This window comes from Oreochromis aureus, linkage group 3, assembly GCF_013358895.1.
Source record: "Oreochromis aureus strain Israel breed Guangdong linkage group 3, ZZ_aureus, whole genome shotgun sequence".
In the NCBI taxonomy this organism is placed as follows: Eukaryota; Metazoa; Chordata; class Actinopteri; order Cichliformes; family Cichlidae; genus Oreochromis; species Oreochromis aureus.
Genome location: NC_052944.1, coordinates 80463392 through 80477474, shown reverse-complemented (window position 1 = coordinate 80477474; position 14083 = coordinate 80463392). Strand labels below are relative to the sequence as shown.

The 14083-nt window shown below is 43.6% G+C and overlaps 1 protein-coding gene across 1 annotated transcript; it reads right to left on the bottom strand.

The window, feature by feature from the left end:
* LOC116313853 (regulator of nonsense transcripts 1) lies at positions 1-14083 on the bottom strand. The gene is given in 25 exon segments (XM_031731681.2): positions 1-2567; positions 2906-3028; positions 3602-3822; positions 4200-4364; positions 4452-4530; positions 5313-5487; positions 5698-5840; positions 6124-6280; positions 6487-6604; positions 6729-6942; positions 7209-7285; positions 7288-7351; positions 7766-7880; positions 8123-8287; positions 8391-8509; positions 8753-8912; positions 9135-9243; positions 9415-9513; positions 9815-9899; positions 10233-10394; positions 10485-10665; positions 11781-11948; positions 12327-12416; positions 13149-13291; positions 13667-14083. Coding segments are annotated over 24 exon segments (3300 nt in total). The 5' UTR covers positions 13838-14083; the 3' UTR covers positions 1-2567; positions 2906-2908.

The following is a 14083-nucleotide window of genomic DNA, read 5'->3' as shown; positions in this document are numbered from 1 at the left end:
TGAAGTTGACAGCGTTTATTGATTCAGTTTAACAAGAGAATCAGCATCTTGTGATGAAACGTCACTGCAAATAAGACTGTTTCAAATATGTATTTACATCACATGTAGACTTCTATTTCATGAATCAAATCTCGGCCTAATGATGTGGTGAATGAATGCTCTGCGTGCAACAGAATCACATCTTCAGTGATCGCTGCACATGTTGGGATAGACTGTAGCTTAGAAGATGGGAGGAAAAAAAATATTACGGCAACATTTTGTAATCTTTTTTTTTTAAAGCTCTAACACATTAGGATTCACTGGAACAAGTTGATATGCTAAAAGAACTCGGTACACAAATGTCAACTATTTCTAACTCAAACATAATGTCTAAAGCGCAACATGATTGTCACGTGTGTGCAGAAATGAGAAGCAGGTGAGAAACAACGGTGCAGTACATTCTTGCTGTGTTCAGAAAGTGTCATTCCTGGAAGAAGTTACAAAACTACAATCCTTCGGACAGTTTGAAGAGAAGATACAAAAATCGAGAAAGGAAACGGCGTCCCACTCATTCCTGTACTCAGCAAGTTGCTACGAAAAAAATAGATATATCCCATATTTCAGTAAAACTACACAACGAAACGATGCACACGGCAGCAAAATGTCTGACGAAAGCAAAGTGGATCAACTCAGGAGGAACTGCTCAGCACAAATCAAACAGCCACAGAAGGGGAAAATAAAATCTAACAACCTCTATTTTTACCTCACAGAGAAGGAAGGTGGCTTTTGTATCCCCTGTCCCTCAATCAGCCCAGCTGCTAGACTCACTTGCTTTTTATTCAAACAATAAAAATATATAAATAAAAGAAGTCCTTTTCTGTGGGTTTCTTAAGCCCTCTGGTGTCAGGAAGGTTGTTGAAAATGCTGGTCGTTTGACTGGAACTACATTCATGCTTGTGCTGTGGCTGTTTATCTGAGGGTGAGCGGTTATAGGCACTGATTCTGGTCTCATTCGCTGTTTTATTTCATCTCTCTGCCACCGCCCGATCAGTACTGGATGGCGTTTTCTGCTGTGAGTGACTGGGGGTTAATAACGGAACAATTTGAATCCACGGGAACCAAAAGTCTTTCGGATCAAGCTCATTTCTGAATTTCAAACACTTCTTTTCAACCTGATTAGCTTTCGTTGTATTTGGGTGGTCGACGTGACCTTTAATATGGCTTCATTAAGGTGGAAAAAACAGTGGCATCTGGTATGAAAAAGTCCACTCTTCTCCCTAAACCTCTGACTTTAACATGTTTCCTTCTCTGCCTCAGCCACCTTCCTTTTCTTCTACTTTCTTGCGGTTGATTGATCGCCACGACCGCCTGTTAGCCTCATCTAAATGTCCCCGTTTAGTTTCTCTTACCTCAAGCAGGGATTCACGTGATGAGTGTGGACAGTCCACAATCCCCTGAGGAAATCACTCAGAGCAAAAGCATTCAAGCATTTGCCAATGTAGGCGTACACAGGGTGTTTTAAAAAGACAGCGGGACGTCAAAGACGCCGTCGTTCGAAAGATTAAAATAAGAGGGGGAAAAAAGCCTTCGCTGAAACATCAAATGACGCCGAGCTGAATATTCAATGCTGGTCATGTTTGATAGTTTCAATGACTTTTTTGCAATTTTGTGCTCTGTGGTAAGAAAGGTAAACTGTCCCATGATGATCGCGACATCGTCGGGATTCGCGTCTCATGCCTTGAAAAAGAAGGAAAAAAAAAAAAAAAGTCTGAAATCCCCATGCCACTCCACCACTGACGGGTGGTCGAAACCACCCCACTGCAGACCTTGTGAACGAGCCAGTGGTTCTCAAGGCGAATGAAAGGCATTTCAATATCAGACTCAGACACAGAAACAGAGTTTGTCATTCCTCTCTGAGAGGGTCCGTCGACTGCCGCTTTCTTTAGAGGCTGCTGAGGTTTGGAGGGTCCAGTAGAAGACAGTAGGTAGCACGCTTCTCCCATGTCAAACCTAATTTTAAAAATAGTCCAGGGCACTGCACAGGTTGAGAGTCAACCAGCTTTTAGCACGGGGAAGCAGAACTGCAACCAGGTCGTGAAACCAGGTTTCTTCAAATTCTGCTGAAAAGCTACGATCTTCACCTGAAGACGAGCGTATGAACTTTTCTCAGACGCTGTGGATGGGAAGGTGTTGGGAAGATTATTTTATTTTGAGCTCAACCTCATTTGGATTCCCATGAGAGACCGTTTAGACCTCTTGTGTTTCCCTCAGCAGCCCGACCACAAGCCGCCATCTTTTCGACCTCCCTCCTTCACTCTGCACGGGCATTGGTTCCTGCCTCTCGCTTGTTCACTCGGCATCTTATGCCATCTCCCTGCCTGTCTGTTCGTGCTCTCTTCTTCTTCTTCTACCCTCTTTGTTTCTCTCGCTGGTCATTGGTTTGGTTTCGCTATCCCGTCGCTTTCACATGGTGGTGCTTCGGTTGTAGCAGAGGAAAACAGGTATCCATTTTATGTTATTATTATTTCCCAGATTAAAAAGCTGATGAACTAAGCTCAGCTCAAGCCTAGCTCCCTTCTTTGGGTAACCTGCAAGACACAACATGGATGAGAAAAGTTCACTTTCTTTAGAAGCTGATTAGAGCTTTTGCATAACATGTTTTATATGCCTGATGTGATTTTAGCTCATCCACAAGTCAATTATCAATTATTATTATTATTATTATAATAATATAACATTTCCAGTGGTTGATCCTGAGGTCTCAGGCACTTTCACCAAGTTTTGTGTGAAACTAGATTTAAAATATATTGCGAGTTAGCCAAGATCAGTGAGACACCTGAAGCTTGTGGCACTCAGTCATGAGATCAGCTTTACTCTGAATACTTTCACACTACACTGCAGCTAAAGACAGACTTCATATACTTACACTTCAGTACTGCGACAGTCCAGTCACGCCGCCATGCTGGTACGCACGTTCACCCTGGTAGGTCGAGTCCTGGGACAAAGCCACGTCGATTTGGGACTTGAACTCGTCACCCAGGTAGCTGTCCTGGAGGACATAACGGTACACAAATCAGTTGTTTTTCCATCCAAGATTGTTCAAGTTTGTCCACCGATGCTTTCAGAGTTTAACCGATCAGTGTTGAGAGTCATACAGACGTTTTCAAGGGACACTCCGACGTACCTGCCCCTGAGCAGGCACTTTTATCTCCCCTGAAAACAGCCCTGAATGAACTGCTGCAAGTTTTGCACAGTGGGAGCATACAACGGGCCAATCAAAAAGTGCCTGGTAGTTCCTGAGGTGGAAAACACTGGAAAGTGTTTAGACAGGAAACTTTTCCAGCTCAGGGTCCTTTAACCTTTTCTAATTCAATCTTAGTAATTCTTTTATTTATTTATTTACTTAAACAATTGAATTAATCTGGATTAGAATACAGTTTCTCTGGTCTAGATAGGAGACTGGCATAATAAGGATTTTAAGAGACATTTAGCAATTCCAGGTTAATTTCAAAACAAAAATTGATGCATGATCACAACCCAAGATGTTATTAATAAAACAGCAACACTGACGACAGTTACTCTCCGCTGCATCTCCTTTCTTTAAGCAACAGTGACGCGTTACCTGGGAGAGCTCTGGCTGGGAGAGGCCAGGTTGGCTCATCTGTGAGGGCTGGCTCATGGAGATGTAGCCTTGTGTCAGTGGCCCCTGGGAGAAGGATTGGGAGGCTCCATCCTGGCTGGCCTGACTGTTGGGTCCATTACCCTGACTGGCACCCTGGTGTGCTGAACCACGGACCCTCTGCCGCCCGCCACGCCCAGGCTTACCTTTCATTGCTCCACGTCCTATAAGGAGGTGGGGGAAAAAAATAAATAAATAAATCACAACCTATCAAGTCGTTATGCTGGGTAGCTATACAAACATGAGAAGTGACAGTTATCAAATATCATTGATGGACTTTGCATTATGCCCTCAGTGAGCAGCAAGTTTTTGGTATCACTGAACATAAAAAAAAAAAAAAAAACTCAAAAAACAACACACACATCCAGAATAACCCGTCTGCGTGCTGTTATTCAGGTGGTCTGAGGTGGGACTACTCTGAGCAATGCTGGAGGAGGTCTATCAACTTTCCCTCCCCTCTTTTTTTTCTTCTTAGGTTTAGATTTGCAGTTTCAATGAAAAACACAAACTTTCCTCACTTCTCCTTTTGCTGTTATCATACCTGCAGCAGGGCCATTGGTCTGACCTAGATAGCTAGGTGGAGCCATTGGTGGCATCACCAAGTTGAAGGGTATAGGAATATTCATAGCAGCCATGGGACCTGGGCCTGCACCAATCATCCCAATCTGGTCATGTGTTTGGAAGTACATATTAGATGGACGTCCACCTGAAAGAGATCATAAATAACAATAAGACATGGCATGCAAAGTTTTACTGATTTAAAATTAAAAAACAAAAAAAGCTGACATATTACCATTGCTGCGGTCGTATGCAGAACCAGGGATGAGAGCCTCACGGGCATCGTACATTGCAGTGCTCATAAAACGTCCTCCCTGGAAAACACAGGTGACGTTTAGAACGGCTTAACAGATTTGACAAAAAAAATCTCCTTATACACAAGAGCTCATCACCATTTAGCACTCACTGATTTGCACTAAACAGCTTAACAAAACAAAAGACACTGCTGCCTTCAGTTTACTTCCTGTGACAGCTGACTGGATGCATGTAGCCTTTACATTCATGACACCATTTGGGGAGACTGCAAATTTCATAAAGACCTCCCCCTCGTGTCAAAGCAGGTGTGAATGTTGACACTTTTAATCAGACTCTCCTCAACTTGCTAAGCACAACACTCTTCACCAAAAGAGAAACAAGACACATTTTAAAAAAAAAAATAGACAGCAAAGACACAAAAACATCTTGTGACCAACCATTGAGCCCTTTTTCCACCAGTACCTACTCTGATCGATTCGCCACCTGATACCAGGTACTAAAATGTGAGGATGTCAAACTGCATGCCACCGATTAGCGGGTCAATGGCATCACTCAATGAGTCACGAGCATCTCGTTCACAAAAACACATCTTTGTTGCATACTCATTTACGTCACAGGACGCTTGGCCGCATTGCTGTGATGACCTTGCACATTAGGTTGTAATGGAATGCCAGTCAAACCGAGTCAAGTCAATCCAAGCAGGTAGTAATGGAAAGGTATCACGATCCTAAACTACTTTTTAAGTCAACTTCCACTGTTGCTCAGGTGCCAATTCCCAGTATTAGTTTGCATTCATACATCGTAAAACCAATGTATGACGCGTTCACTCAGTCCTACTCACAGGGTTGATGGTGTTGACCAGTTTGCGGGGCTTGCTGAACTGCATGAGGCTCTCCCTCAGGTTGTTTAGGGGGCCCTCCACGAGGACCTTTTGCTCCTTGTAGTTGTTCAGCAGGTTGTTCCACAGTGGCTGCTTGGAGAGCGCCTTGGGGTTGCCCACAATGATCACACCATACCTTCAGACATAAGATAACTGATGAGGGGTAGGTTGTAGCTTACACAAATCACACTGTGTGAAATGTTGTGTGTGGTGACAGAGTGGGTGTTCATATAGCCTGATCGTTAAAATTAAGCTAAATTTGACACAGGAGTCATTCAAATCAGAAACGCCAGTTAGACTGAGCCGTGCTTCATCTGTCCACTGTGATTATTTTAATAGTTCTTACTTGGCCCTGGTCAGCGCCACGTTGAGACGGCGAGGGTCGTTCAGGAAGCCGATTCCCTGGTGCTCGTTGGCTCGAACACAAGACAGGATTATGAAGTCCTTCTCTCTGCCCTGAAAGGCGTCCACGCTGGCAATTTCCACTTGCTGTAATGAATCACGACACAAGGTGAGATTGCATTGTAAAAACAGAGGACCAAAACTGAGTGATCGTGTGCTAAACTTTAAACAATAACTTCATGTCGGTGTACTCTCAACTCTGGCTCTCTAGTTGTTCCCTTTCGGTTTTCTCCATCTCCTCTGTGGAGGAGACGGGACGTCCTACTCCTAACTGCTCCATGTTGATGTTGTCCTGGGATATCTCCTAATGTGTGTAACTATAAAGTGTTTGCTGGAAAATGTATTTTTGTATTTGTGTTATAAGTGATACCTGATAGAGTTTGGTGTGCAGGGAGCCGCTAAACTGCATGTACTGGACCAGGTAGGAGCGCTGACCCTCGTATGGGGTGATGATGCCGATCTGATCGGGTTTGGCTCCCGCCTTCAGCAGCCTGGTGGTGATTTTCTCCACGTTTGCAGCTTCAGTCCTGAAAAAACAGTCAATCGTATCAATACTGGGACAATCATTTAAAGTTAACTATGGCAAACTGATGCCGCCAAAAAACATAAAATAAAAAAATGCAATCACGTCCAAAGTTGTTTTAAACCAGAGGCCGAAACAAATTATGTCCGTAAATTTAAGCAGGATTGAAGTGAAATGTCACCAAGTAAGAAACAAAATGTGAGAACTTACCTGTTAAGGTACGAGGTTCCAGAGCTGGCGATTTCCTCCTGACCTTGAGTAACGTAAAAGAACATGGGCTTGTCTGGTTGTGGCCACTGGAAGTCAAAGCCTTTCTTGATGCGGTCAGCTGAGGAGAACAGGACAGTCTAATTATTGTTAAGTTATAAGTTGGTGGATCTTCTACTAATCAGTGCGGAAATCAATTTGCTCCTCCATGAAACCAGATAATGAACTGCCGAATCGTAACAAACCTGCAGTGACGCCATTCTGCAGGGATCCCTCGTAGAAAATGTTAGAGGGGAAGGCACTGAGAGCCGGGTGCATTCGGTACTGGACCTGCAGGCGGATCGGCCGGATCCCCAGGACCACCAGGCGCTCAAACAGGGACTGCGACAGACCTGCTTTAGCCGCCTTCTTACACATCACCACAGGACCCAACTGGCAGTGGTCACCCACCAGAATAAGCTGGGTGGAGGAAGAAGAGCCACATAAGCGTGACGCTTGGGTTAGTTTAACAACACAGCGCAAGACATTAATGTTCCCTAATGTTCAGACTGCTGAAAGTTTTAATACTTGACAGTAGCTGCTGCTACAGTTTAAATGATAAAGCTTTAAATTTTTAGTTGACATGTGCCAAAATATTTCTTCATTTACTGTTAATGCAAAAAAATAACGGAAACCAAAGCAAACAGCAGCAGCTGGGAACAGATGCAGCTGTTTGGGTTTTGTACCTGCTTTGCTCCCAACACCACGGGCACCATACACTCAGGCTCAGTGGCTTGGGTGCTCTCATCGATCAGGATTGAACGAACTGCATCTTGGCCAGACGAGGGTCTCCAGCTCCGACACAAGTGCAGCAGATTACGTCAGCGTTCTGGACAACGAAGAGGAAGTTGCGATCATTATCTGCATCCCAGGTTGAAGAAGGTATTGAATCATCTTAATGGACTGGTACAGACAGCCAGTTGAAATGTGATATTTTCTTCTCCTGTACTGTCATGTACTGACTGACTGAGGCCAGTGGAGTTACAGGATTTAGCTACACAGTAGTGTGTGAATGTGAAAAACAATTTTCAAAGGCAGCAACTGACTAGGGATGTGGACGACTAATTGAGTGGATGTTTAAATGCTGCTGTAGTTAGAAATTAAATGTATAAATTAGGCCACTGTTTCTACAGAATAATTCTCAGGGGCAAACAACTTTTGACTGAAATCCCTTGTTGTACTAAGAATGCCTGAAATCGCCGACTTCCAGCTGCATTTAAAGTGAAAACCAACACCTCCTCACCATGAGCAGCTCCCTCTCAGCAGTGCGTTTCAGAGCCCTGTAGCGTTTCTCATCAGCAGACGACAGCTCACCAGTCTCATCTTTTAGCTGCTGTAGTTTCTGAAGCTCCGGCATACTGTGGAGACAAAGACACATCAGATTATTTACACCAGTACATTACACAGCCATTATATCACAGTACATCTGTGATATAATGGCTTTGTTCAAAATGCGTTTCTCATTCGTTCAACTCAAAAATAAATGCTTATAACGTGTGCCTATTGTTAGTGCCAGGAAGTCACTAAAGGGCATCCAGCTGTGAGTACGAGCACGGTCACACCTGGTAAATGAAGGACTATTTCCCCTCATGCTACTGACCTGTCCATGTTGCTGATCTGGTTGTGTAAAGCAAGGAAAGACACAGGGGACTCGATGGCCTCCCTGCTCTTGGCACACAGCCTGACAACCTTCAGTCCAGTCTTATCGATCTTCTCAGTCAGCTGGTCCACAGCAATGTTACTGGGAGCACACACCAAAACTGGTCTACAGGACACATGCACCACAGAGAGAAAGGGAACAAGAATTACATGAATGGAATCATAACACACTCCAAGTATAAAAAGGGTTAACTCAATTTTTGCCTCACCCGTTGCCCTGTCGGGACAAGTGGTACACAATCGTGGCAGAGGTGACGGTCTTCCCAGTGCCAGGTGGCCCCTGGATCAGACTAAGAGGTCTCTGAAGCACCGTCTTCACGGCATACACCTGAACATGCAAGAAACAACATCAATCAATCGGATACTTAAAATAAATGCAGTTTGCCAAAAAACAAAACACTTTTTGGCAATCATAACAGAAATCTTTTCTTATTCTTTGAGTTTTCCAAATTAATTTACAAAGATGAACGTCTTTGTTGCACTAATGTACAGTAAAGTTACACTATGCCCTACACTGAGATTATGGCAATCTAAAGATTTTGTTGTATGAGTTACAATGTCCAAGTCTGACCTGTGAGTGATTGAGGTCAGGAAGGCCTGGGGCAGTGAAGCGCTTTGGCAGCTGGCACTTAATGGTGACATCCTCGACCTCATGGCCCAGGAGTTTGTGGTAAATGTAGCCAGACACTGAGGTCTCATCCACCGCAAACGTCTTCAGGGCGCTTTGCATCCTGCAGCAGGACATAAACAACTCCAAGTCAGCCGTTACTGCCAAAAATAACTTACCAAATGCATTTAAATTAAGCAGAAATCTTTTCAACTGGTAGTCAAATCAAAAAAAGAAAAGACAAGACAACAAATCTACTGAAAACATGAGGTGGAAATAAAAGGAAAGGAAGAAAAGAGCTTTTGGTACGGCATGTCGTTAAATGCTCTTCTATAAAACAGCTTACCTATCAAAGGAAGTTGACTTCCACACAAAGTCCACCTGAAAGTTGTGGGGGATTTCCACAGGTGCTCCAACACTGCTCCGCAACTCAATGGCAATTTCATCTCCATAGTCTTTAAACACAGACTATTAAGGAAATCCAGCATTATCCTTAAAATATTTCTAGTGGGTGAGTGTGGGATTTGCTGTCTGTACTTCTCTGTTAGGACAGTCACTGCTGCTGTAAAGGGCCATGCTGGAATGCAACATTAAGAAACGGGTCATATCACCTGTGCAAAGGATACTGTCTGGGACCTTGATGACATGACCAATGCCCTTCCACAGTGGGGCCAGGTCTCCCTTGTACCGCAGACAAATCTCATCACCTTGCATCAGCCGCATATCTGGGGTCAAGTGAAAGGACACAAGTTAGAAACCTGCACGTACCAAAAATTACATACAAAAGTATTTAAGGACAGGGCTAAGTTCATGAAAACATGATACAATACCGTGCACTCATCTAACCCCACAATCAAAACAGAGGTGAGAGGAGAAAAAAAAAAAAAAAAAAAAACATGCACGCATGCCACCAAAAGATGCAGGGATGGGGGAGGTTGCGTGCAAGGACTGAGGGGGGGAAGAGGATGGGAGCTACATCTGTACCACAGAACCACTGGGAGGAAGGAAAGTTTAGAGAATTACCACCTGAATCCGTCTTAGGAAGAGTGAAATAGGCAATCCGCTTTTTGTTCAGCCCCAGATCCCACCTAACCGTTATATTATCTTGAGTCTGAAAAAGGAGGGAGAAAAATGATCAAAACATCAGGTATAATAATACAGATGTCACAGCTATAACAATATTGCGGAAAATAAAGTAAAAAGACTTGATCAGAAAAGTGCCTTATGCCACAAAAACACATTTTAGATCGCATCTGTAGTCAGGAAAATCTATCATCACATCCTGCTTCAGCATGATAATAAAATAATCCTCACCATACCATTAAAATCATTAAATGATTAAAGGCTTTTTAAAGATTAAAAACTTTATCCATGTACATTTCTGGAAGTAAAACACCAGTAACCACATTCCAGGCCCTCCTGTGTGGAAACCATGTTCAGGTACCTGTGACTCCTTAAGCTTCTTGTCGTAGTCAGCTTCCAATTTGACCAAAGGGCCAAATATATTTTGGTATTGATAAGCATCCTCGTAACGCAGCAGTACATGCTGGGGCTCCTCATCTACTCCAGGTTTCTCCAGGTCTTCCAAGGTGGCAGTGGGATTGTCCTGCAGGAAAACCACAAAAAAACAATTTAAAAAAAGTCAACGAATTCTTACAAGCCCTGAAAGAGCAAGAGGCATACGAGTGGATCGTACCTTCCAGAGTTCCTCCAACTTGTTGATCTGCTGGGCCGTGATCTGACGGGCTCTAAGCTGCTCCTGTTCTGACGGGATCTTCACCAGCCAGGACAGAAAGCATCGATCCTGGATCAGCGGCTGCCACTGCGAGCTGTCCCAGTTGATGTCCTTCAGGCTGCTTTGGCTGGCACAGGGCTGCCTGAATGGAGGCACAAGATTCAGGCCAAGTATTGGAGGTTTCAAACTAATCCAACTACTGTTAAATCACAGTACTTCTTACTGCAAGTCCATGAGGCCATACAGAGGGTTATGTTTACTGTCAGAGCCGCAAGCTCTATTTCAAGCTTAATGCACATTAGTAGGGTGGTCCAGAGACAACAGCTGCAGACTCTATAGCTGACTGCCTGTTCACTACTTTGATTGATAGTGCATATTATGTGCTATAGTCAGAACACTGGCTCTCTCTTCGCTGAACACATTGGTGTTTGTGTGACAGAGAAAGATCCAAGCTGGGGACTTTATTTCCCACTTCCAGCACAAACAGAAAGTAACAGTCCAGAAGTGTTGTAGCTCTATTCATCTGCCATAGTACATAATGTATGTACACACACAGCTCTGAGAAGTGTCTGTGCTGAACTCTGTTTCTGCCCTCTCATCAACAGAGTTTCTCACACTTCCATCATGAAGAGAAAGTACCACAAGAGCAGCAAGTTCCATTAACCTCCTTCACAAACAGATATGAACGATTAATCCTAGTCTACTTAGTCAGTGTAAGCAGACCACTGAAGGTAAAAAACAAACTATAAAACCATAACATTTATGCAATACATGCCCAGTTCTTTTTATTAACTTATTAACTTTTTATTTAAAAAACAAAACAAAACATCATCTTGACTGCTCTGCTGCCTCTTTTGAGCTTATTTTGTACGTCTGAAAACAAATATGAGCCTATGGGGGGCTGAGCCTGCAATACACTGGTCAATCAAAAATATTAAAATATTTCTAAATATGGGTTTCATATAATTTCTGACAAGATTGTTTACCCTAAATTATTCAATTTTGGAAAAGATGAGCTCTCTTTATCAAAATACATTAAAAATAAGAGGTACATCAATTTTGTTCATGAACCTTCATCTGTTGGCCATTTTTTCTGTCTATCTCATTATTCAGGCATTTCAAAGGGGAGAAACCTAAATAACTGAGAAGAAAACAACTTTATGATAAACTTCCAGCGTCAAATGAAAATATTCACATTTAGGTTCACGGAGGTTAAACATTGTCCCGTTCCAATCAGGACAGTCCCCAGCAACATACCTGCAGAGTAGCACCACCACAGAATCAGCCTTAGCTGGGATGAAGCCCAGGAGAAAGACGTTGCGACAGCCGCAGTTGTAACACTCCAGCACGGTTTCGCCCAGCGGCCCATCTTTATGCAGTGTCACTTCTTTGCACTTGGCTCTCACCAAATGGTTTACAATATGGCTGCGAGGTAGACAATGGAAGTCAAACCAAACAGAAAATTAAAAAATTGACACTGAGCCAGAGAGCAAAAATGGGAAACAGCCCACTTCACAGTTATGAACAAAGGCTGTGAATAGGATACGTTTCCTATTACACTGCTTGGTAGCATCTACAGTAAATAAACCTGGACACGCCCTCCGTTCAACCAATGCAAATACAAGAGTTGCAATCTACTTCTCACAGATCTCTCATAACACACATGCCACATGAACTGTCTGTCAAAACATGGCTGATATTGGCAGAAGTGTCTGAAAATTTCATTGTTATCGTTTCAGGTTATTAGTAGTTTCACTTTCCGACTCCTACATGCAATTAAATAAAGACAAGCCAACGACGCACCTGCCAGATGTATTGCCACGCCCATTACAGAACCACTTCTTGCTGGTATTGCAGTATACCACACACGCTGGATCGTGGATACCACAGTAGCTGTAAGGAACAAACACAGCAGTGTTCAGATCAAACACGACAAGAGCAAAAGACCAACTGCACACACACCCAAAGTTACACACATGATATCGGTTGTCAAAGGAGTCAGCATATTAAATGGACCTTGTCAAATGCTACGTGCTCACATGCCTCGACCACAAACATGAAATGTCATGGGAATATGTTGCCCCCATACATGCAGGACTCTTGAAGCTAATTCATATTTAATAGGTGTCAAAAACATGTACAGTATTTCATAACTTTCAATTAAAATGCACACAAACACTCCCAGAAAGCCAATTTAAGAGAGTTAAATACATTTAAATTGCATATTTAACTTCCAATTCTTCTTAAAAGCTTTTACCTAAATTTCACTGTCAACTTAATGTTTAGTATTTTTACGGGATTATGAAAGTAAACAGGAATGAGATTCAAGCAGTAATGTGAAAAGTACTAAAGCTGGTTGATATTTCATCAGGGCCACGTGAATCATATCGTAGCACTAAAATTATAAACCTCTGATAGCGCACTGCAATTCAACCATTGTGAATAGCTAAAATTGTACAGGATACTAAACACCGGCTTATTATGGGGTCCTCGTGTGATCCTGCAAGTGTAAAATTTAGTACTGCTAGTGATGTAGTTGACGACCACTAACTAATGTAGTGCAATCAGTTCATCGGTAACGCAGTCTGCTGACATCCTGCCACGGTGCGGTTTCTTCCAGCGTACCTGCACGCGTGCAAGGGTAGGTCTTTGGTGTAGTACGTGTCCTCTTCATCCTCCTCAAAGTTCAGCTCGGCCAACAGTTGGCTGGCTTTGGCCACGGAATCATCCACTCCACCGTTGTGAAGACCCTCATCAGGACCATTTACCTGCAGCACAACACCTGCTTTACTGAACAAACTCACCGCTAACGATTAGCAGCCAGGCACACAGCGCGGAGAGAGACACTAAATTAAAAGTTGACAGGTTGTCAGCGCTCATGAATTTTATCTTTGATTTTTACAGTTGCGCCCACGAGTTTAGTTTACTTAACATAGTTCAAAATAAAGGTAAAAACACAATCACTGTTACTTCAGAAGTTTAGTTAAGGGGCTTGCTAACGCTGCAACCCAGCTAACACTGAGCTAAGTAATGCTATCCAATTTAGCGGGCTAACAGGTAGCGCTGGGTCAGCTAGCTAACTACAGCTAGCGTCAGTAAAGCGCGCTTTCTCGTGCCTTCCTGTGAAATTGAAAACCTCAGACCTGGCTGTCCAGCTGGCTCTGTGTCTGCCCTTGAGTTTGCGTCTGACTGGGAAGGGTGAAGTCGGTGAAGTCATACTCCGAGCCCTGGGTGTCCGCTCCGAGCAACTCCGCTTCCTCGGTGTCCAGGAAGGTGAGGGTCTGGGAGCTCGGCCCGTACGCCTCCACGCTCATCTCGACTCTCTCAACTTTCGCTTTACTGACGGGTTTCCGGGATTAGTATGAAGACAGTTAAAATCCACAGCGTTTTCGTTGATCGACAATTGGTTTAGAGGCCGACGTTAAGAGTCTCGGTTTGAACCTAAATAAAAAATGGAACCGATCGGAACCTCGAAAGCTGCAGCAGGTCCAACAGCCGCGGTGACGGACTTCCCCAACGTGTGACGTTCACCGGAGGCTGGAGCTCATAGACAGGTCTCT